Source organism: Spizellomyces punctatus (genome assembly GCF_000182565.1).
Source record: "Spizellomyces punctatus DAOM BR117 chromosome Unknown supercont1.3, whole genome shotgun sequence".
In the NCBI taxonomy this organism is placed as follows: Eukaryota; Fungi; Chytridiomycota; class Chytridiomycetes; order Spizellomycetales; family Spizellomycetaceae; genus Spizellomyces; species Spizellomyces punctatus.
Genome location: NW_015971539.1, coordinates 1,866,617 through 1,889,454, shown reverse-complemented (window position 1 = coordinate 1,889,454; position 22,838 = coordinate 1,866,617). Strand labels below are relative to the sequence as shown.

General features: G+C 48.1%; 9 protein-coding genes and 1 non-coding gene across 10 annotated transcripts; 4 read left to right on the top strand and 6 right to left on the bottom strand.

The window, feature by feature from the left end:
• Positions 1 to 302: 302 nt before the first annotated feature.
• SPPG_02419 (uncharacterized protein) lies at positions 303 to 1,229 on the bottom strand (the record flags this gene model as incomplete). Its single annotated transcript, XM_016750708.1, has 4 exons — positions 303 to 422; positions 481 to 914; positions 969 to 1,109; positions 1,187 to 1,229. The coding sequence occupies 4 exons, from the start codon at positions 1,227 to 1,229 to the stop codon at positions 303 to 305; spliced, it is 738 nt and encodes a 245-aa protein (XP_016611414.1).
• Positions 1,230 to 4,389: 3,160 nt separating this feature from the next.
• On the bottom strand, positions 4,390 to 5,306 carry SPPG_02418 (uncharacterized protein; the record flags this gene model as incomplete). Its single annotated transcript, XM_016750707.1, has 1 exon — positions 4,390 to 5,306. The coding sequence occupies exon 1, from the start codon at positions 5,248 to 5,250 to the stop codon at positions 4,390 to 4,392; it is 861 nt and encodes a 286-aa protein (XP_016611413.1). The 5' UTR covers positions 5,251 to 5,306.
• Positions 5,307 to 7,211: 1,905 nt separating this feature from the next.
• On the top strand, positions 7,212 to 7,666 carry SPPG_02417 (uncharacterized protein; the record flags this gene model as incomplete). The annotated part of the gene is made up of 1 exon (XM_016750706.1): positions 7,212 to 7,666. Exon 1 carries the CDS (start codon positions 7,274 to 7,276, stop codon positions 7,664 to 7,666), a length of 393 nt encoding a protein of 130 aa, XP_016611412.1. The 5' UTR covers positions 7,212 to 7,273.
• A 1,951-nt stretch (positions 7,667 to 9,617) lies between these two features.
• On the top strand, positions 9,618 to 11,114 carry SPPG_02416 (uncharacterized protein). Its single transcript, XM_016750705.1, has 4 exons — positions 9,618 to 9,970; positions 10,038 to 10,732; positions 10,801 to 10,868; positions 10,941 to 11,114. Exons 1-4 carry the CDS (start codon positions 9,712 to 9,714, stop codon positions 11,062 to 11,064), a joined length of 1,146 nt encoding a protein of 381 aa, XP_016611411.1. The 5' UTR covers positions 9,618 to 9,711; the 3' UTR covers positions 11,065 to 11,114.
• A 125-nt stretch (positions 11,115 to 11,239) lies between these two features.
• On the top strand, positions 11,240 to 12,509 carry SPPG_02415 (uncharacterized protein). The gene has a single exon (XM_016750704.1). The coding sequence runs from the start codon at positions 11,276 to 11,278 to the stop codon at positions 12,344 to 12,346; it is 1,071 nt and encodes a 356-aa protein (XP_016611410.1). The 5' UTR covers positions 11,240 to 11,275; the 3' UTR covers positions 12,347 to 12,509.
• Positions 12,510 to 12,975: 466 nt separating this feature from the next.
• Positions 12,976 to 14,981, bottom strand: SPPG_02414 (uncharacterized protein). The gene is made up of 6 exons (XM_016750703.1): positions 14,799 to 14,981; positions 14,537 to 14,651; positions 14,215 to 14,467; positions 13,903 to 14,137; positions 13,323 to 13,840; positions 12,976 to 13,266 (listed from the first exon to the last, which is right to left on the bottom strand). The coding sequence occupies exons 1-6, from the start codon at positions 14,965 to 14,967 to the stop codon at positions 13,057 to 13,059; spliced, it is 1,500 nt and encodes a 499-aa protein (XP_016611409.1). The 5' UTR covers positions 14,968 to 14,981; the 3' UTR covers positions 12,976 to 13,056.
• A 435-nt stretch (positions 14,982 to 15,416) lies between these two features.
• SPPG_10052 lies at positions 15,417 to 15,489 on the bottom strand. The gene has a single exon. It is a non-coding gene; the product is annotated as a tRNA-Thr (tRNA).
• Positions 15,490 to 16,494: 1,005 nt separating this feature from the next.
• On the top strand, positions 16,495 to 18,831 carry SPPG_09020 (uncharacterized protein). Its single transcript, XM_016757173.1, has one exon. It carries the CDS (start codon positions 17,129 to 17,131, stop codon positions 18,545 to 18,547), a length of 1,419 nt encoding a protein of 472 aa, XP_016611408.1. The 5' UTR covers positions 16,495 to 17,128; the 3' UTR covers positions 18,548 to 18,831.
• SPPG_02411 (uncharacterized protein) lies at positions 18,696 to 19,125 on the bottom strand (the record flags this gene model as incomplete). The annotated part of the gene is made up of 2 exons (XM_016750702.1): positions 18,696 to 18,999; positions 19,058 to 19,125. The coding sequence occupies 2 exons, from the start codon at positions 19,123 to 19,125 to the stop codon at positions 18,696 to 18,698; spliced, it is 372 nt and encodes a 123-aa protein (XP_016611407.1).
• A 332-nt stretch (positions 19,126 to 19,457) lies between these two features.
• Positions 19,458 to 22,335, bottom strand: SPPG_02410 (aconitate hydratase, mitochondrial; the record flags this gene model as incomplete). The annotated part of the gene is made up of 7 exons (XM_016750701.1): positions 19,458 to 20,476; positions 20,541 to 20,739; positions 20,801 to 20,936; positions 21,001 to 21,262; positions 21,326 to 21,888; positions 21,958 to 22,106; positions 22,309 to 22,335. The coding sequence occupies 7 exons, from the start codon at positions 22,333 to 22,335 to the stop codon at positions 19,458 to 19,460; spliced, it is 2,355 nt and encodes a 784-aa protein (XP_016611406.1).
• Positions 22,336 to 22,838: the final 503 nt, after the last annotated feature.

The following is a 22,838-nucleotide window of genomic DNA, read 5'->3' as shown; positions in this document are numbered from 1 at the left end:
AGCATAAATTGTGGACAGGGGCTGATTCCTTATTGCGAGTGCCGTAACAATACGCCATGTTACTATGGAAGTTATTGGCTTATTCCCGACCAGTGTCTTGTTGCCGATCATATCCTTTGCTATTCAGTTGACCATCCACCAAACCAAAGGCGTGTCTTCTGAGTGATTGGCCATCACCATCGTCGCCATCTTTGCTATCTATTGCCAGGCCACATCCGGTTCCTGGTGACGGCTTATGGTTGGTAGTCGTGTTACCTTACAGACACGTAGTGCACGTCCCAGGTCGAGTTCTGTAGCGTCTATTACACATCCGGCGCATGCGCTCTGACCAGTCCTTCAGGCAACACCTCATCCCAATCAGAAGCTATGTTGCTCTCCGCCAAAGCCAGCGCCATTTCCAACTGATCTGATTGAGCAACGGCCTGTTCCGTTTTCCCCTTCTAAATCATCCTGCGGCGTTTTGACCAAAGCCCGTCGTACCTCATCCACTAAAGCCATCGCGCCCCCTGAAACCCTTAACACATCAACCTCTTTCAACCTTCTCGAGGCCTCGACACCCAATTCACTCACTCTTCTCCTTGAAAGCAACCCCAGCTCCTCCGCCTTATTCTTCGCATACATAGCGCACTCTGACCGCACACCCAACTTCTCCACCATTCTGCTTAACTGGAGTCGCAGACGCAAACTTTTTCGGTACCTTCCGGCAACATGCGCATAATGGGCCATACCCGGTGTGTAGGACTCCGTTCGCACTGCAGCAATATGTTCTGCCAGACCCAGTCTCGTCTTTTCGCTCTCGGTTAACGGACTCAGCGCGGTCATGCGCTCGAGCTCGCATATCGTAATCCGTCCGGCACGAAGAACCTGTCGTCGTAGCTCGACGAGGGTCCGAGGGACCTTTTTGGCTTCGGCTCCTGGTTTGCCGATTTTGAGGCATTAACGTACGACACAGATCAACCGGCTTACACCCCGCATGGTAGTTAACCGGGTTGTGGAATAAACATTCCGAACGTCCTCCAACGTTTCGGGCGCAATAAGTAGCTGTATCTGCTGTTCTGCCTTCTGTTTAGCTTTCAGTAAATCCACCACCTTTCTCCTTGTCTCCTCCCCTACGACATTGTCGTCACGTCAATAGAGGTAATAAACCGCGCTAATTGCTCGACGTGTGGAATCCCTGCTGACGCACGAGTTTCCCCCTGAAGCCAAATGTTAGCTTGGGCTTCATTCATGATACAGGGAATCAGGGAATCGCAATCGTCGAGAGAGTTTGCGATGGTGAGAATGGATCGGATTGAGCGTTGGCCGCAGTGGGTTTGTATATAAATGTTTCACGAAACAGTGCATTGGTCTGGAGGGGAGAAGGTTGAGAGATTGCCAGGGAGTCGCTAGGCTGGGCGATCGCGACCCCAAGGATTCCGCTCTTGAAAAAGCCTAAAAATCGATCCACCACCCAAGAAAAAAAGATAATTCTGCGTGCTTCTATGTTGCTCTAGTTCCTCTCTCTTTCACCAGAGTCTGCTGTTGATTCCGAGCCCTCATAGGTTTATAGATCTTTGGGTTTGTCTTCACATTGACGCTCCATCGCGCCTCGATCTCAGCAAAGCGGTATTTCAGAACGTCGATCGGAGGTGATTGGTTCGCGATGCTGTCATGGATCAAGCTAGAAAACCATCTACATTTGTTGTCTTCTCACAGAGAATGTAAGCAAGTGGAAGAAAAACCGTGGAGAAGAGTCAGCATCGCCCACCAAGAATAAGCCAAGATCTTCAAAGTTTATGAATGAAGGATGACGGAAGCGGCCAGACTTCTTCAACCGACCGATATAAACCAGATACTCGTTCGCGTGACCAATGGTCTTTACCTTGTGAGGTCGGCTGCGCCCTGGTCGCGGACGAAAATGCACTTTACTCACAGTATGCTAGGTCGATGAGGTCCTGTTAATTTCGAGCTTGAATCAGGTCTTGTCAAGTCATATGCTAGCGATTCCCTCTTCCGATTGTGAGAAGCCGTTCTTAGAAGCAGACAGTAAAACTCACAGCCGCCGAGCGGTGCGGCCTTAACGGGTTAACGACAGGATGGTAACTTCCCGATGCGTCGTTTCCCAATACCCATGGTTGAGAGAGCGAGAGCAAACACGGTAGAATTCACTCCTTATCATTAACTGTTGCACACCAGAATCCTATTTGGTCGAAAACAATGATTTCTTCACCCTGATAACTGCTAAATATCCTCAAACACCTCAGGTTGACAGGGGTTTCGGATGGTATTACTCCTTTGAACAACGCTTCTCGTTCAATATCCCATGGCGCTACCCGTAAATGGTCATATGGGCGATAGCAAGGTCAAATGACAGCTGAAATGCTGTCTCTTTGTTGAGATCATTGTGGCAAGATTGGGCGATTGTCCAGCAAACATCAAATAGGGAAGCTTATAGGTGCTGCTTGGAAGCATGTCACGCAGAACGTCATGTATCGGCGAGAGCTTTTCTGCTGGACACATGAGGGTTCCACTCTGCTTGCCACCTACGGAAGAGACGTTCATGTGCTGGTAGAAAACGGCTGCAGCTCATGAACGTCAGATGACTGGCAGCTGCTCATTTTCTCTGACCGATCAGGGAGCAACGGAAATGTAAGCGTGACAAGAGTCAAATGAATCATGTCCAGCCACTGCTGCAATGTCTATTCGTATTATAACAGAACCTAAAGTTGAAGTTCGATGCGGCTAACTGTCCTATATTTTGACTGATTATTTCGGTGACCTTCTTCGAGAAACGGGTCGTATTCTTCCTTGGCGGGAAAACCATGTGATCTTTGACGCTACAAGGCGCACTCCTGCATTATCTGCATTCTTAAAAGGTAAAACAGACAGCTTGCTGACACTTGGAGCATAGTGCAGGAATGGTTGAAGAATATCGGAGCGAAGGAGCATCGGAAAATGATATCTAATGTTCTGCTTCGGCAAATTAATCCGAGGGCGCGGACCAGCTCTGATCGGACAGAGTCATTTACCAAATGCCTGGAATGATGAAGATTACGTGTAACTTTAACATGCCGGAGGGCACACGAGATGCGAAAATAGCGGAATCAAAAAAGGTGTTTACAAACACGCAAATGATCGATAACGAAGACGTCGACGGATTTTCCTTTAAAAACCACAGCGACTTCTTCGGAATATCTTGCAAGATAGTCAAAAATGAACAGCGAAAGCTATCATAAAGAACGGTGCTTCCAGCTTATAGTAGAAAGGAAAAAAACTGTGAGCGGCACTGTTCAACGCTTAGAGCGTGCACATGAATACAGTTTCCGCGAATTTGAGGAGGCACCAAAGAAGATTCGTTGATAAGCAAGCATGTCAACTGCATGACGAAATGCTCAGCGGATCGTTCGATCAAAGCCATTTTGGAATTGGGAAGAGATTTGATTTATCGACAGAAATTGAGACAAGATTTCAAATAACCAATAGCTTTGTGAGTTACACTTGCAAAAAAATCACTAGCATGGTTCTCAACGTAATGAAATCAATAAGTTCTTCACTGATTGAGAGGTATAAAGTGATTCCAAAAGATGGACGCAATGGATAGACATAAACAGAGGATTCTTCATTTGTCGGCATGAATTGGGCATGAATATGAGCGATTATCTCAAAATGCTATATGCTGCTTGAGATGGATCTCATGAGGTCCCAAATGAATTTGGCAATCCCAATGAGATATTTTTTTGACCCTGTTACAGTCCATTGTTCACATGGGTCACTACAAGGAACTAAAGTCAACAGGATAGCAGCAAAGCCAGGCAAATTCATGAAGCAGGCTATCCGTCATCTACGAAGCGTAGATGACTTGAAATATTCGGTATTTTGGTGAATTCCCGCATCTGTGCTGACGTTTGGTTCTACCTGGTTTTCCTATTCGCAGCGTATTCGCTTTCGTATCGACAATCAAAGATCCTTAACAGACCTGATGCAATGCCAGTGATACATTGGGAACATGGCAGGCAACTGTTCGCTACAATGGAGACCACTAGATAAATCAGCAGCTTCTGATTTCAGTTGTTGTGGAGAATGAATATTCTTGCCTATGAGTGAATTATTTGCGCAAGCCTGTGTTTCCGAGTACCGAGAGATCGTACCTAGAGCATGAGGGTCCTGAATTTTTGAACTGAATGTACCATGAACATGACGCTATCTGGCAGAAGGTTTCTACTATTGCAGCCTTCACTCCGCTCGATTTTTTCTTCACATGTCATATAGGATAGAAAAACTCGTTATGGATTGTCCCAAGCAGGGCCATAAACCCTATACAATTTATATTCATCTGTGTACGATATCCCAGACAAGCCTCTCGCATTCTCACAACAAGTAGTCCGGTATGTAAAAACTATCGCATCGTTATCAGCGGGTGACGACATCCTCTCCATCTTTGCTGCTACCAAGTCCATCCGCTGCTGCATCTTCCTCTTCGCTGATACCAACTCTATCTGCGCCTTCACCTCCATCTTTGCTGGCACCAACTCTATCCGCGTCTTCACCTCCATCTTTGCTGACATCAACTTTATCCGCGCCTTCACCTCCATCTTTGGGGGCACCAACTCTATCCGCGTCTTCACCTCCATCATTGCTGACACCAACTTTATCCGCGCCTTCACCTCCATCTTTTGGGGCACCAACTTTATCCGCGTCTTCATCTCCATCTTTGCTGACACCAACTTTATCCGCTTCTGCCTGCACTTTTTCCTTCATCGCATCGTCGTCTCTAACAATATTACTTGCAGCAGCCGATAACCCGGCACCACCTGCTGTCCCGAACAACCCACCGATTGCGGCAGAAGCAGCCACAAAGGTTCCATTCAAACCCGCGGCCCCCGCAGATTGTAAAATCGCACAAGCGCTCCCAGCTGCAACATTCCCCCCATATGAGGCCATAAATCCTGCAGCCCAACTTCCAGCAGCAATTCCCCCCGTCCCGAACCCTGCTGCCGCAATACCCGCCGATACTATAGCAGGTGCAGCGGCAGCTCCGACGACCATGGAAGCCTGCATCATTCCTGGACCTTGTAAAAACTCTTTTTGGGTGTTTAGAGCCGCTTCGCTGTTTCCCATCGCCGACTCGGTTAACGAGCGCATTTGCGAAATGATAGGGCACTCTTTCGAAAACTTCTCCTGGGTTCGACTGGCGCCTTCGAGATCTCCACGTGCGGCCTGCACCGCTGACTTGATCTGAGAGAGAACCGGAACGCTGTCGATGAAGCCCATTGTTCAGCAAACTAGAGAGTGTATAGAGAGGCAGACCACAGACTCTCTCGTCAAAGATGAACCATCTGATGGACCGCCGGAACCACCCCTGGCCCCCCAGATTTCACGTGATTACCGTGTTCACGTAACTAAGCTTCTTATCTCGCCTGCATTCGAACTGGATGTGTTCAGCTGGGTCAACCACTGGCAGGAATGCAGTAGTCAAAATGACAATATCTTACCTCTATAATCTGAGCAGCTCATATGATTAAGCAAATAATGACATGCCAAGTGCTTCAGTGAGCGATGGAAGTACGAACACGTAACTATTTGGTGACATCAGTTTTATTTAAAGTCCTTATAGTGCGCTCGATGCACTGTATGCAAAGTACGAGGGAAACGGAGAATGGAAGCATATTATCGTATATGGCAATCGGGCCCTTTTAGTTCTGTCTGGCATTTTGCCTTTTTCGCAGTCTGCAGGCCATCAACCCCCTTGCGCTTCTTTTCATCCTTCTTCTTTGATGTTTCCTAAAGCTGTACATAATGTTTCCTATGCGGGAACTATACTTTGCATGGATCATCATTGCACGTGCATAATGGCGTCTGCATTGTGAGCAGTTCCTACTGCCAAAATATCCGAAAAGCCTTCATTGCCGCTGGCAATTTTATTTGCATATAGGATCATCCATAGTGTTCCCGCATTTGGGGCAAGATAGGCGTCCGTATGGGCTTTGTTAGATCAATACGCATCCTGGAGACGTTGAATTGGCTCCGTATCAGATCTATCAGCTATCTGAGGAGATGAGGGGCGCATAATATCACATCGCTCCTTGGCTGGGTGTGGTGAAGTCTGCGGAAGCGAGTATGGAAGGGCAAACGCTTCAGAGCGGGTCATCGCTACCATACGACGTTCTATTGATCGAGTTGCGGCTACTTGGAACCTTTCTAATATACTTAGCAATAGCACAAAGATGTATAAATGAGGGCCTTACCATGCTCCTTCCACCATTTGGTCATCTCCAAACTGAAACCGAAAAACTGTATCATGCAGGATAACTAGAAATCTGACCTATATCAGCAGCATCTACAGTGACTAAAAGATGAGCTACTGCGACTAGAGTTTCACGGCATAGATGGAAATAGTTAGACCATGAATCTCGGCTACATTCTTAGCAAAACTATTCGGGTAATGGCCATGGCGACCCAAACAATTCCACGAAGCAAAGAAATCAGCTTCTCAAACGGATTGTTACCGTAAGGCGATACGACTTTGTTCGGATACATGGTGAGGTGGACGAAGATAAACGGTAGCCGTCTCGGAAGCTGAGCATGGGATGGACGATAGGAGCTGGAGCTGCACTCCACTCGACCTTGTGGTGCGATCACTCCGACTAGATCCTATGGCAAATATCTATTTGTTCGTCCTCTGTGAGGGAAGCCATTCCCGTCCATTCCTGCGTCTAGCGTCTACTCATCGGTCCTTGGAGATAGGTGGGTCGTCGATCTACTGAGCCGTGATTGCGCACCTCTTCTATAACTTGTATCGATGGGTGTTCTACGTTGTGATAGGTGTCCACTGGATATCATGCCGTAAATTTCAGAATGAGTGCCCCAATATAAAAGCATATGAGCTATGAAGGCGGTGTAAGGCTGGCGTTGGAGCAGCCAAGTAATGTTGGGAGTGCGTAACCAAACGGCCTAATAACGTGGGGTGATGACGCATCCCAAGTTGACAGGTCCTGTCTCAGATAAAGGGGCTTTACTTCACTTGATGGCCACGTAGATTTCATAATTCAAATAACAGTTGCCACTATGCCATCCATTATTTCCAAACTTGATGATCGTGAACGATATCTGGTACTGCTCGCCTATGTCACCGGCCTTGTGGAAGGTAGTTCCAACGCGCACTTGTTGGTCGTTGTTTGTATTTTGACCTGACAGGTCACTCATTCCCAGCTTCTTCCGATGCCGAGAGCATGCCTCTTATATTTCATCTTTCTGAAAATTGGAACGCAGCTCCAGGAGGTGCATACAATCAGGCATGGAGTGCATTTCGCACCACTCAAACTCGCGAGCGACGATCCCAAAGCGCTTGCAGAAGAACGGCGGACCCAATATTGCGGAGGACCCGGCCGCTCTTGCAGCACTTCAGAGGCTTATTGACTCTCAAAATCCCGGAAAGTGGAAACAAAATGATGTGAATAGGAGTGGATTCTTCAGTTTTTTTGTCGATGACTACGACGAGGACCGCCTCTACCTGGTGAAACTTAGCTGGAGAATCTCTAGAGATCTTAGGGCCGATGCCACACCGATTTTGCAGGGCCACAACATCTTCATTACAATGAGCTCTCATTATGTTTTAAGACCTGAGTTTGAAGGCGAGGACGACTTGGCGGATGTCCTCGCGACTCAACTCGAATCGTTAGTGGTTTAGTTGCTATTGTAGAGCGCAAACTTTACACGGTTCAGGGGATTCAGATTGTTGGCCTCATTTTTTGGATAGTGTGGGAGTATGCTGCTTTTGCAGGTTGAAATTCTTATGTCAATCGGCGTATATATCAATCTTTTTTTTTACTATTACCACATATCTGGATTACTGGCTTATCACTGTGCATCGCGGATCATTCACACGGAATAGATCAGCATGGACCGCCTACATCCCCCGCTTTGAGTTGTCGAAACTGTTTTCGCCTCGTCCACATCTGAAGCAGCTCTGACTCTCAAATATATGCAGCGATATGGATCAGACAAAGTTCGCGCAGGAGCATATTTTCGGTTGACTCTAAGCGCGGCCGAGAGGTTAGGCAATGACCGCTCACTTGTTGGTAAGACAACTACATGTCTCCAGTGCCATCTACAAGGCCACTTCGCATCCAAATGCATTCCAACGGAAGATCCCTGCATTTCAGAGCGTCGCTTAATATCGACAGAGAAAACAAAGGGCGTACCAATAGTCGAATACTTGTACTCGCAGAGTTCACCATACGTCAAGCGCAAACCATGCAGTGAATACTTTACCTGTGCGCAAACGGTCGTAAGCCAGTTCGGTGGAAAGGTATTATTGGATTCTCTCGTTTACCCAAGAAGGACACTGTGAAGCATATTGTTGTTCGGGTACGGTCATAAATGGCCCTATTGATAGAGAATGATAGTGATCTGGAAGGTTCAGAGGACTCTGGCAGTGATACCGCTTGCTGGTGATGCGGGAACTATGCAGTGGATCATTGTGCGCGGACGGACGTACGTGAATCTTCATCGGCAGCGAGTGCTAGGGCTACGAAGTAGGTGGCAGGGCCAGCTGGTTATCTGTTCATGTTACAGAATGTCTGGTCGATCAGAATTGTAATTATGAATTGATGGACTACGTGGGACGGGCATCACAGGCAGCCCAACTCCCGACATGCAGTACAGGTCGTCTGTAAGGGATGTAGCGAGTGCAGAGGCAATCTCAATTGTGCGTTCAAAACATGCAATCCACTCACGGCCAGTTGTACGCCAGAGGTAAGGCAGTAACGAGGGGCTTTATAACTTTGACCCGCTATTGGTCCATGCCATACTTCCAAGTCTATTACAATCAACTGTATCTTGCGAATCGGGTTTATAGCTGTCATTTGATATTGATTCTAAAATGATTCCGGAGATGTCGCCGCCATGTCGATATGATATGCGTTAGTGGGAGCTTAGGCTTAGGACACAGGTCGCTCTCCATTTTACATCCAAAGGAGGATATAGCTGATTGACCTAGAGGCTACCGCAAAAACTAGATAAAGGTAAGCGGCGTGGGCTATAAAGGAAAGGCCAAAACCGTGAGTTGAGATGCATGCGACGCAACGAGAGTTCGCTGGAATTACAACATTTAGAACTTATTCACTGTTAACGCTGAGATAATGATGGGCAATTGACCAGTTTACCGAGACCACTAACGCTACCCCGTCTGGACATCATGGGTTGCAATGGTGGTGATCCCACGACGATGGTGCCCTCCAAAAGATAATCGGTTCAGGCAACCACCCCTTGCATCTATGCCGATAGCAGCACAGATTGGACGTCCAAGTCAGAGATTAGATGGAAGAAGATCATCGTCAGATTGCGCATCTGTTTGATTTGCACACGAAGGTATTAGAAATCACAAGCAACCAATAAGTTTTGGAGCCAATGAGCGAGGGGATCCTATTCACAGCTCTTTTAGTCGCAAAAGCGTTCAACAAACCGTTCAGGGGGAGCAAATAAGCTGAGCATTCGTCTTCACCGTTGGGTTGCCGACATCCATATTGCCCAATCGCGCCATCTAGTGAGGACGTTAGCTTATCCACAAAGACGCGTTACCCTCTCCATAGTTTATTCAAGCTGCTTGCGCGATGGAACAAGCTGGAGAGCGAGTATATAAAGAGCTCTCTCGCCGACATGCCACTGCATCCTGCCATACACCACAACAGTCAAGCATATCTTTCGAAGCACATTCAAAACCTGAAGTGAAACATGCCTCCCGCCGTCGAACACATCATTGAGCCCGTGCACGCTCTTGCTCAGAATCTAAAGGCAGCTACGATTTCAGGCAAGCAGAACAACAACCAAGGCAGCTTGCAGCGCCAACCTCTGAAAGCCTCCGGAGCTCTTGACAAGCACGCGCACGTGGACTTGACCGTGAACATTGGCCGCGAATACCCCAGCGTTCAAATTAAGGATCTGCTGAATGCACCCAACGCAGATGAGCTAATTCGAGATCTTGCTATCACTGGTAAATATATTTTCACATTCCTGTAAACCTACGTAACACTCATAACGCTATAATACAAATACAATAGTTTCCGAACGCGGCGTGGTTTTCTTCCGCAACCAAGATTTGACTCTCGAACAACAAAAGATCCTCGGTCAAAAGCTTGGGGAACTTACAGGAAAACCTGCGACATCCAAGCTGCACATTCATCCTGTTGCCAATGCCGATCGCGAGGACGGCATCAAGGTCAATGAACGAGGGGAGAAAGATCACGAGATTTCAGTTATCTCCTCTGAACAAGGCCGGAAAGTTTACAAGAGCGCTTTCGGCATCAACAGGGACCGATTCGGATCTGAGCAGTGGCACTCTGACATTACTTTTGAGCCAATTCCTTCAGATTACTCCATTCTCCAAATTAAACAAATCCCTCCTACCGGCGGCGATACCTTATGGGCATCTGGATATGAAGCATATGACCGCCTTTCTCCCGCTTACCAAAAGTTCCTTGACGGTCTGACTGCTACCTACGCCCAGCCCGGATTTCTGAAGGCAGCGCAAGAAAACGGTTTCGAGCTTCACACTGCTCCGCGTGGCGCACCAGAAAACGTCGGTGGTAATTTAGAGGCCGTTCATCCCGTGGTCAGAACAAACCCTGTGACAGGATGGAAGAGTTTGTTTGCGGTCGGGCACCATGTCGGACATGTGAACGGAGTGACCAAATACGAATCTGAGAAACTGTTGAAATACTTTAACAAGCTCGTGTATGCGAATCATGATTTGCAGGTAAGTTTAGTAATATGTTTTGGACGGTGAAAAATGTGAGTCTCATGAATGCTCTCCTCTTGTAATAGGTCCGCTTCAAATGGAACACAAACGACGTAGCGATTTGGGACAACCGGTCAGCCTACCACGCTGCCACGTAAGTTTCCTCTCCATTGCCAACGTCCTTTAAATTATATCATACTGAGTCCGTCTATATCTTCTATACTAGTCCCGATTACGATGCCGCTGTTTACAAACGCTTTGGAAACCGTGTAGTTAGTCTAGGTGAAAAGCCTTACTTTGACCCAGCGTCGGTCTCTCGTAGAACAGCTTTAGGCCTACAGGCACAATAGTGCACTGCAAATATGTTGTTGAATATATTAGTTTGTCAAGCAATGCACAACATTAGGAATGTAAACAGTTGTGAATAGCTCAAAAGTTCAAACCCCACCTCTTCATCCACTGACACGTCTTACCTAATACGATCGGTTTGGGCAAATTATGCCTCTTGGCAGTAAGATGAGGCAAAGGACTTTCCCGTCCCTCGCTTGACCGCAGTAGACAATGTCGACACTGCTATTTGGAGCGTTGCTAATTGGGGCGTTTGCAATCATGGTGATGCTGCAAGGGGACCCCCTCTCTGACTATCGCCGTCTATTTCTAACATCGTCGGCCGGCGTAAGGGATGAAGACACGTTCTTCGTCACATTCTTCGGGGTCTCATCTTTGCTCTTTACAAGCGGAAATAGCTCTATCCTTACCGACGGCTACTTTTCGCGGCCCGGAAAGCAGAAGCTCTTCCTCAGCAAAATAGCCCCTAACCCCACCGTCATCAAAGAGTGCTTGGACCGCGTCGATATGGCCAAGAAAGGGCTTGAGGCCGTTGTCGCCATGCATTCCCACTTTGACCACGCCATGGACTCACCTGAAATCTGTCGTTTGACTGGAGCAAAGCTCGTGGGATCTTCAACGACAGCATTCATAGGACGTGGCTGGAATCTCTCTGAATCTCAGATTCAGACAATTACTGACGATGACGAGGTCGTTCGGTTTGACAACCCCGATGGAAGCGCATGGGAGCTCTTATTCGTAAGAACTGAGCACATTGAGCTACCGTCTCTTCTTGGATTCATTGCAGGCAATGAGTCACCCATTCTTACCGACCCTCTCGTACCGCCAGTTAGAATGGGAGCATATCCAGTTGGTGACTGCTACTCTCTGTATATCACTCGCATTTTTAAGAATGGGACGAAGCGAACTATACTTGTGCAAGGGTCGGCTGGATATGTTCCAAATCTACTGAGTCGCCCCCATCTGCCAAAAGTAGACGTGGTTTTCCTGGGAGTCGGAGGGCTCGGGAAAAAACCTGTAGAGTATCAAGAGGGGTATTGGCGCGAAGTGGTAGAAGCCACAGGCGCGAAACTGGTTATCCCCGTCCACTGGGATGACTTTACCCGTCCTTTGACAAAGCCTCTTCAACCGCCAAGCCGCTTGCTAGATCGGTTCGATCGAACAATGACATTTCTAGAAGAGAAAGCAAACTCTACCGGAGTGAAGATACGGCTAATGGACAGTTGGGTGAAGGTCGCCCTTTTTGATGAGGTGGATTCTATCCTGTCTAGAAAGGATATGTAGCTGATATAGGTCTTCCCCGCTTCATGCAGTTGTGAATAGCTAATGGTAGGCGTAGATTGGCTGATGTCCAAGTATCCAGTGAGCACCTTTAGTTACATTTGTATTTTCTGCTACTCTAATAATATTAATGTGCTTTTATGCTATATGCTGGAGCCAGACAGCGTAATCTTCCGACCAAACTCAATTAACGTCGGTTTCACTGGGTCATGTTGGTCATATGACTACTGTGCGTTCGCGTGTCCCATCGGTTGTTTTATGTCTGAATAGGTCGCAATCAGACAGATTCGACGTATCTTCGTGGATGTCCAAGACCATCATACTGACGAGGCTCTACTGGTTGAGGAGGGGTTCAATGAGCGAGCTGCCTGTCTACCCAAAAATGATGGTAGCGTGCCTACTCAAAGACGATTACAAAGGCGGCGGAAACTCCCAATGAAGCCCTTTGCAAATACTACGAAAAACGCACAGGAGCGAGATAAGACGAGAGGAGTACCCGTAGTCAAGAACGGTAGCCCTAACCCATGGTGACGTGAATAACAACGGCCCGGTTCCTACGCATATCTGAAGACGTTGCATGGGTCAAGCATCAATGAGGCGAACCACGAGCCCGCATCGTGATAATCAAGTGACATCTATTATCTATCATGACCGAACGTCCCGCAATGTGCACTGACATGATGTCGTCCACCAAATCTTGAAAGAAGTCTGCTCTATTTACGCAACCCCTTTAGAATACGTTCAGCCTCGCGCCATCCGCTCAAGAGAGCACCATGAACCGTAGCAAAATGGTCCCGTACGGTGTGTTCGCCGGCAAAGAACAGCGTAGGTGTTCGCGGGAACTTTTCACCGCTCATCAGGTCAGGTAAAGGTTTGGCCAACTCTTCCCTATCTTCGTGGGTCGTCCGTCCAGTCTGCATGTGCTGTGGTGTTGCGTTATTAGAGATAAGTCACTCGACAACGAAACAAATGCACCCACCGAATAACTTCCTCTGGCAAAGGGATCTTTCCCCCATCTCGTAATGACTACCTGCTCGGGGTAAGGCACAATCTGTCCCATATGACTGAAACACTTTTGCAGGACCTGCATCACCAGTTCGGTGACCTCCGCATCTGCCATGGATTCAATCATATCAGCTGCCTTTACGCTAGCGAATGCCACCAAGATATGGTCGTCATGTTCATCTCCTTTTGCAATGATAAAGGAAGTGAGACCTGGGTATGGCAACCTTTCTGAAAAAGCTTCGATAAAATCGACGTCGTTGGGCCAAAATCGATAGGGGAAGCGGAGACAGATCTTGTCGAGAAGTCCAAAACCGATCTTGTTCAAGGATTGCTGCTTTGCAGTAGGAAGTGGAGGGACGAAAAGACTCGTGTGCTTGTTTTGCATTACTCCAAGTGGAATCGTTACCAAACATTTCCGGGCAACATAAACAATGTCCGACGCGGTGGTTATGTTCACCAGCGGTTGTTGGGAACTAGTTCCGCCGTCACAATCTGATGACTATCAATCAGCATGCAAACATACTATCATTTGGTATCCATTTCAAGGCACTAACCTCCACTGTAATCAATCTTTACAACCTCGTCATTCAGCCGTACGGCTCCATCAGTTTTCAAAATGTCTTTTGCGACTTGTTCCAATACAGGCATATATCCATCAATTAGCCAAGCCTGTTCTCCCGGATACTCGTCAACCTCAAACTCTTTAATAGAGCATTTTTCCAAAGCCGCTGCCTCAATTGACTCTAGTAGCTGAGTCATACGGGGAAGCATCAGTTGTGACAATGGCGTCTATACAACAACACGCACACATCGTGTAAAGTCCATTGAACGTTCTTCGCAATATCTAAAAAGCAACGCTTCATCACCTCTTGAACGGCACTCTTCCACTCAGGATCGGAATCAACAAACTCCTTTATGGATACATCCCCATGTCCGCGCTTGGCAGCCTCTCCCATACGTTCGCGCAGCGCCCAAAACTTTTCCCAAAGCGCCTCTCCATCGTCCATTGGAATGGGTTGAAAATTGTCTGGACGGAATAATAAGGATCTTGAAGACGTTGATATGCGTTTTGAGGGGAGAATGGACGCAAGGGGGTTCCCATCGGTCCCATGAATCCAGCTTTAGAAGAGTGAGAACAACTTTACGCAGAGTTCGTTTACGCAGTAGTATCCATTTCGCTGATCTCACCTTGCCCCCAAATCAACCGGCCGCCCAAGATCCATGCAAGTATGTATCCGTCCCCCAATGCGGTCCCGAGCTTCCAGCACAACAACTGACAATCCCGCACGATGAAGTATATTGGCTGACGGTCCGAAACCAAGAACATGACGGAAACATGGAAAGTTTTATCAGCATCTAATCGACAGTGTGACAAGCAAAGATCCCACTAACCTGCACTTGGTCTCATCAGCATCTAATGGACAGTATGACAAGCAAAGATCCCACTAACCTGCACTTAGACCAGCCATGCCCGCTCCCACGACCACCACATCAAAAACTTCCTGATTGGATCGGATACCTACATCCCCCATTATAGAGACAAGTGAACGAATGTGAGGAAATGAGACACGCAAACACAAAGTCTGGGTTTGAGGATTATTCAGATAACGACCCAGCATAAGTCAAGACCGCGGTGCATCAAAAAGGTAGAATAGCTACTCACTCTACCAGATAACGTCATCGCGTCTGTTCATAATTCACAATAGTTCTTGCAGCAAAAATCATACATGATGACAACACAATCAGTCCTCCACCATAGCAGTGGGAGATGGAACGGATGAGGGTTAGATGTGCAATGAAGATGAAGGCCTGGAAACCAATTAGCATAGCCGTGTCCATTTCACAAAAAAAACATTGAGGAACTCCACTTATGCCTGCAGGGATGACAACACAATCAGTCTTTCACCGTAACAGCAGCGAACGGGGCGGATAATTAAAAAAGTGAAGTTAAGAGCAACGGTCGGAAAGCCCGAAACTCTGACCTTGGAATGCCTGCAGTAAAGAGCACAGCCAGGAAAACCCAGCGTCTACTGTAGAAAAAAAAAAGTTTTTACTTACCAACGCAAAGTGCCTGCACCAGGAGTCGAACCTGGGACCTTCAGTTTACAAGACTGACGCATTGACCACTTTGCTATACAGGCCGACAGATGCTATACAGGTTCCCCCTCTACTATATAGACTCTCCTCTGCTATACAGACCCCCCTCTACTATACAGGCTCCCCCCTCTACTATACAGGCTCCCCCCTCTACTCGCCCCCTCTACTATACAGGCGCCCCCTCTTCTATACAGATGCAAGATGACTAAAGAACAAGATAATTGACCTTGCTGAAAGTGGGGTTTCCGGGAAAAGTAGATACGCTTTTGATAGACAGCAAGCCTGCCAACAACTACAACCGGAGTGGGGTACAGCGACGTTACAGAATCTTCACAGTTGGGCCCTCCAAGTAGTAACCCTAACCCTATAGTATACGAGTGCTTTGGCTTTTGTCAAGGGTTGATCTTTGTGCGGCGTTCTTCCAGAGCGCGACGAAACGATGAGGGAAAGGGTAAGTTTGAGAAGATCGACGTGGATATCGTGTTTAGTAGCAATCTCCGGGAGTTTAGGGATGATCGGGCATGCAAAGACGTGGCGTGCAGCGTCAGCCTTCTGACAAGCTGAATGGAACGCATCAGAAGGCTGTCGCCTTTCATCGTATGCAAGACATTGAGCCTGAAAAAATTGGCTTGAATCTAAAAATGAATTAGCAATTTAAGATCTGTACTTTCCAACCGATTTGGCGCATGTAGAAAAACTCAAACAACGGACAGAAAACAATGAATCCTGGTTCCTGGGGACTTAAAGTTAGAGTTGAGAAGCTAGCTATGGGGATTTTGGTGTCGCTATGGCTTCTGCCTCACGACGTTGCTCTATTGAATACATTCTTTTTATACAAGATTCTCCAGATAAACCAAACTAGTGCACTTCAACTGATTACGCGGTACTGTCTTTTCTGGGCATTCACGGGGTCTCACGAGGCATGCCGGAATCTAATGCGATTGGTTGCAATTTACCGAACCGGATTTTTCGGTCGCGGTATCCCGGTTTGAGGAGTTGGTTGCACAATTCACTCGCATCCTCATTTGGCATGCCCGCGATTTCTCAAAGACGTCCTCATCATTACAGTACCATCTCGCACTCCGCAGCAATGACATGTCGGCGTGTGCTCCAAGACCGATCATTGAATTGGCAGACACTCTTACCGAATTCACGGCCTTTGCGAGTCTTCCGGTAACGGCGAAGAGTCGGGTCCCCGCTTCGCTCGACAATTGGTCTCGTTGGCGGACGTCCTATCGTGGGTCTCCCACATGATACCGCCCCGGAGCACCCGCACGCAGTGAGAGAGTGTCGCTAACCTGGTCATATGGCTGTTGTCAGGTCTGTTTCCATGGGAAGCCGCGATGGATCCTCAAGTGATCAAGGCCCTCCTGCGGGACGCGCCGCGGCTGTCAGATGGTGCTCACCTACTGGGTGCGAAAGTCAGACAGGGCGGTGTGCCTCCTGTACCTCTATCTGAAATACCTCCTGCGTTGGTTCGCTCACCCGGAGGACGGCGGAGAGTTGAGGCCACATTGTGTCGTTTGGTTGTCAATGTCTAATTGTTTAGGAGGCTTAGTCGTTGAGGCTGGTTAGGGTTAGGGTTCCGAAATGCCTTTTCCTGCGTGACTGTTCCTCTCAGTCCTTTCGCAAAGCAACTCTTCTCCTCATTTCTGCTCAAAGATAAACAGTAAACATCCCATAATGCGAAAATCCCAAAAGCAACTATCATGGGAGAAATACTGGTGCGAGTTCACCACAACGTTTCTTGGGCAGCCGCATATCCGGTCACACGGTGTTCTATCTTTAATTACTCCACCTACGGATATCCCAAAACCACACAGTCTCACCACACACGCCATCGCCTCCATATGGAAAAATTACCTGCAACCGCACCTTAACCCTCATTTCAACGCCATCGACAAAGAGACCCTCGCCGTCGCCGAATACGCAAAAGAATTGGGACTTGAGCGCTCTTTTGCATACGACTGGGTAGAGAAATCATCATCTAAGCTTGCGAAGAGGACAAAGAAATTACTGAAGGCTGGATATAGCTATGATTTTGATAAATTCATTGATTTGGTATTGGCTGCTCCAATTCACCTGCGCTCTTTCTTGTGCGGATCTTGGGTTTTGATGGGTTGCTTGTTTGCTAAAGATGATAGGAAGGAGTGGATGTGGTGGGAACTCGGTGAATTGTCATCCTTTGGGAGGACAAGGGATAGGGTGCAGATCAGCGCTTGGCTGGATCTCTCAGCTGAAGATGTTGTAATCGTTGATCAGTCGGAGTGTCGGGCGCAAATCATCAAGAGAATGACGATGCAGACATTGGTTCAGGCAATGCTTATGGGAGAGAATATATTCACTCCGAACGCAGTGCAGGAGCTGGATGTGGTTGTCCAATTGCAAGGAATGGAACAAGTCATTCCAACGAAAGAGCAGACAACCAATTGGAAGGTGTACATTTCCGGTGCAATCGCGGTTCACAGACAGCAACGCAAAGCACTTCTCAGGGATTTAACCTCGAAATCTCCAAAATCGATTCCTACCTGGACAGGACGAAAATGGCTTCCCACGAACACGCCCGTGTACGAAATCTACGCCATCGCCTATCGACAAATAGCGAGCTTTCTCTATCGTCATCCACAACTCATTCCCGATTCCTTCCCCAACATTCCGTCCATACAGCAAACCCTAAAACAACTTACCAAAGGTTTATCAGACGATCCCGGCTCTCCACCATGGTATCGCGTTGATTCTCCTTCGAAAAGACACTGTATATGTTTACAGCGGCACGACGGCTCGTACGACAGGTCGAAATGGCACCACGGCAAGGAACCTCGCGAGTCTCCTTGTTGCTCTTGGTGTGACCCGTTTGATAATGTTCAATCCGAGTACCAGCAGCTAAAGAATAGGGAGTTGAGAGGAAAGTTGACGAGCGGAGAGAACTTTCTAGCGAGTCATGAAGCATTTTGGCGGTATGAAGGGGATGGACGAGGGTTGAAAAGGAGGGAGGCGTTTGAGAAGTACAGGCGAAGAGAGGCGAAGAGAGGAAGAGAGGGGAAAGAACAAAGGAGCCGAGATGTGAGGGACGGCGGAAGTAAGGAAGCGGTTCAACCCTGACTGGTGAACACAACGCGGGAGAGTAGCCGTAACAGTCGTACCCAGAGGATGGGGTTAGGGTTAGGGATTCTTGTTGTATTTGTTATTCTTGTTGTATTTTGAAATCATTTGTTACGTGTTGTTCTGGGATCGTATGTACGTGTCATTGCTACGATACAGAATCAGTGTCTTGTTGCCCATCTTCCGATTCTCGGAATCCGAGTCCCCGTCTAGCTGCCACGTGCCGACGAGCGCGGTGAGCTTGCTGTGGTATAGCTCCGCTTCCTCCATCGATGCGGGCATGGCGCAGAGAACTTTCAGTTTCGAAGATATCTCGCCCGTTCGGCGCCACCATGTCCCACAGGATGTCGAGTTCGCCGCAGCGCGCGCCGCGCTTTGCCTTGACGACCTCGCCGAGCCTTTCGATGATGAAGCGCGCTACCTGAATTCCGGCACAGGACAACGTGCGTCCTCTGCCATACTGCCATACTGCCAAAATATGAAAATTAATTAGCAATTCAAGATCTGTACCTTCCAATATTTGGCGCAAATGTGGAAAACTCAAACAGTCGACTTGTATACTTTGACTTGACAAGCATTGTGAAATCTCTATTCCTGGGGCTTTGCCAAAACCAGACAATCGCAATTACACAAAAAAAGCAACAGTGAACAAATGGCAGCCATTGATAATATTTCTTTTCAGCCAAATGAAGCCTCAATTAAATCCTGTGACGCACGCATGGAAAAACAAAAAGATGAACTACTGTACAATTATGACCATGTCTCCGCCAACCATCCACCTCTCCATCCCCTATGGATAGGGTATCATAACCTCAGTGATTAGAATATCAGAGCAATTGCATACGGAGATATGATCACTCTGTGCGTGAACTGCAGATGCCAAGAACTCCCTCTCGATACTGTAATGCGCTTATGCACGCGCATTGGCAGCGGCAGCCATCAAATTCAATGCACTACCAGCCTTGAACCATTCGATCTGGCCTTCGTTGAAGGTGTGGTTGAGCTTGATGTCAACCTTCTTTCCATCCTTCTTGGTGAGTCGCAGAGTCACGGGCTTTCCAGGACCAAAGCTTGTAAGACCAATGATGGACACCTTGTCCGAGGGTTCAATCTTGTCATAGTCCTTGGGGTCGGCAAAAGTCAAGGGGAGGACACCTTGCTTCTTCAAGTTAGTCTCGTGGATACGAGCGAATGACTTGACAATGACGGCAACACCACCAAGGTGACGAACCTCGAGAGCAGCGTGCTCACGGGAAGAACCTTCACCATAGTTCTCGTCACCAATCACCACCCAGGGGATGTTGGCAGCCTTGTAGGCACGAGCAGTCTGGGGAACGGGCTCAAATTGTCCGTTGAGGAGGTTCTTGACAGAGTTGGCCTTGCCGTTCTCAGAGTTGATGGCACCGATCAACATGTTGTTGGAGATGTTGTCCAGGTGACCACGGTACTTGAGCCAGGGACCAGCCATGGAGATATGGTCAGTGGTACACTTGCCCTTGACCTTGATCAGAATTGGGATCTCTTCGTAGTCCTTTCCGTTCCACTTGCTGAAGGGGGTAAGGAGCTGAAGACGGTTCGAAGTAGGAGACACCTTGACGCTGACGTTCGAGCGATCAGCGGGGGGAGCCTGGTAGGTGTTCATGCCAGGGTCGTAACCCTTGGGGGGAAGCTCCTCGCCGTAGGGAGCCTTGAACTTGAACTCTTTGCCGTCGGCGGTCTTGAGACTGTCCGTCAAGGGGTTGAAACGAAGGTCGCCAGCGAAAACCATGGCGGTGACAAGCTCAGGGCTGGTGACGAAAGCGTGGGTGGCAGGGTTGGCATCGTTACGACCAGTAAAGTTACGGTTGTATGAAGTCACAATGGAGTTGGCCTCGCCCTTCTTCACGTCCTGACGATCCCATTGACCGATACAAGGACCACAGGCATTGGCTAGCCAAACATGCGAGGTTAGGGCGAATGTCTATATCATGGCATCACTCTATCACAAACGTACCCAAAACAGTTCCGTTAATCTTCTCAAAGATCTCCATTTGACCGTCGCGAGCAATGGTAGCACGAATTTGCTCGGAACCAGGGGTCACGACGAACTGGGACTTGGCCTTCACACCAGCATCAAGGGCTTGCTTGGCCAAGCTGGCAGCGCGGTCCATGTCCTCGTAGGAGGAGTTGGTGCAAGATCCAATCAAACCAACCTGTTGAACATACGATTAGTACAGATTTCCCGACTACAAACTCTGTTCAAGTCATTCCCACCTTCATTTCTGCGGGCCAGTTGTTTTTCTCAACAGCGGCAGCGAACTTGCTGATGGGGGTGGCAAGATCGGGGGTGAAAGGACCGTTGATGTGGGGCTCCAAGGTGTTCAAGTCAATTTCAATGACCTGGTCGTACCTAGATAATAGCAAATAGATGAGCGACGGCATACATACAACACGCTTTCTATTTTCGCACTCACTTGGCACCCTCGTCGGCAGTGAGGTTGTGGCGGAAGGTGTTGGCGTACTGAGCAATGTCAGAACGGTTGGTAGCCGAAAGGTAGTCGGCCATACGGTGGTTGTAAGGGAACAAACTGGTGGTGGCACCAATTTCAGCACCCATGTTACAGATGGTAGCCATACCAGTGCAAGAGATGGAGTCGACACCAGAGCCAAAGTATTCAACAATGGCACCTGTACCACCTTTGACAGTGAGGATACCAGCAACCTTCAAGATGACGTCTGCAAGAAGAATAATGGTCAAAAGCGATACGCTTCACACGTACGTTGTAACCAAAGACTCACCCTTGGGAGAGGTCCATCCGTTCATCTTGCCGGTAAGCTTGACACCAATAACCTTGGGGCACTTCAATTCCCAGGGAATGTTGGCCATGACATCAACAGCATCGGCACCACCCACACCGACGGCGACCATACCCAAACCACCAGCGTTAGGTGTGTGAGAGTCGGTACCGATCATCATACCACCAGGGAAAGCGTAGTTCTCGAGGATGATTTGGTGAATGATACCAGATCCTGGCTTCCAGAAACCGATGCCGTACTTGGCTGTGCATGTGGCCAAAAAGTCGTAGACTTCACGGTTGATTTCCTCAGCGCGGGGAAGATCCTTGTCTCCGCCCTTCTGGGCCTCAATCAAGTGATCACAGTGGACGGTGGTAGGGACAGCGACAGTGGGAAGACCGGCGGACATGAATTGCAGAAGAGCCATTTGGGCGGTGGCATCCTGACACGCAACACGGTCAGGACGGAGCTTCAAGTAGGAGGATCCCCGCTTGATGTCCTGGTTCTTGGCGTCGTCCAAGTGACCATAGACGATCTTCTCAGCCAACGTAAGAGGGTGCTGAAGTCTGTATCGCAGCGTTCAAAGTCAACACACATCATAAGCACAAGTAGTAATCACACACTGAGTAACTCACCTGTCGCGAACAATCTTCAAGTTGTCTTCGATACGCTGGTAGTTGATGAACTTTTCCTGCTCAAACTGAGACATTGCGACCTTTGTGTCGGCAATTCTGGCATATCCGCGTGCCGATATGGTGCGGATAACACCGCTGCTGCGGGCAGCCTGCATAAACCATCGGAAACTTTTTATCAATATCGAATCTTTCTCAAATCCGACAAAAATACATGCTATCTGATCATTGCAACAGCTATAATGGCACCATAGATTGTTCCATCAAGCCTATACTCATCCCACCCAAAACACCAGACAGTTTTCTCGTCGCTCCGCCCATCTTGCCTCCATCTTGCCAGTAAGATATACATACCTTTGTGATGGTTTTGGGCACGAGCATTGCTGCAGTGCTATGCAAGTGTGACTAGTTTCGTATGGGGTATTATGTAGGAGTCAAAGTTACTTTTCTCCTTCTCCACACACTTGAGGAGCGGGATGAGGGATGAAATGCAAGATGAACAAAAAGGTCAGTTCAAAACTCACACAAGAAAAACTCGAATTCCAACCGGGGGGAAACGGGGGGCGCGTGGGAAAGTGGCATGAATATGAAATCTTTTAACATGACTACGCCACTGCATCTCGTTGCCCGTTTGGTCTCCAAGGAAGCAACAAGAAAAACAAAAACAATTTTTGATAAAAGGTCTGGAGACCTTTTTCTTTCGGCAGAATCCGGGAGGAGAGAGATGATGATTGATTCGGCAAAAGTAAACTGCAATGACTTATATCATGATGATGAGATCATCAAATGGAAATAGAGCAGAAGAATGTTAAATATGGACTGCGTATCATGAGCAGCATTTGCAGGATATCCGTCTGACACTAAAGAAGGATCTTGAGTATGGA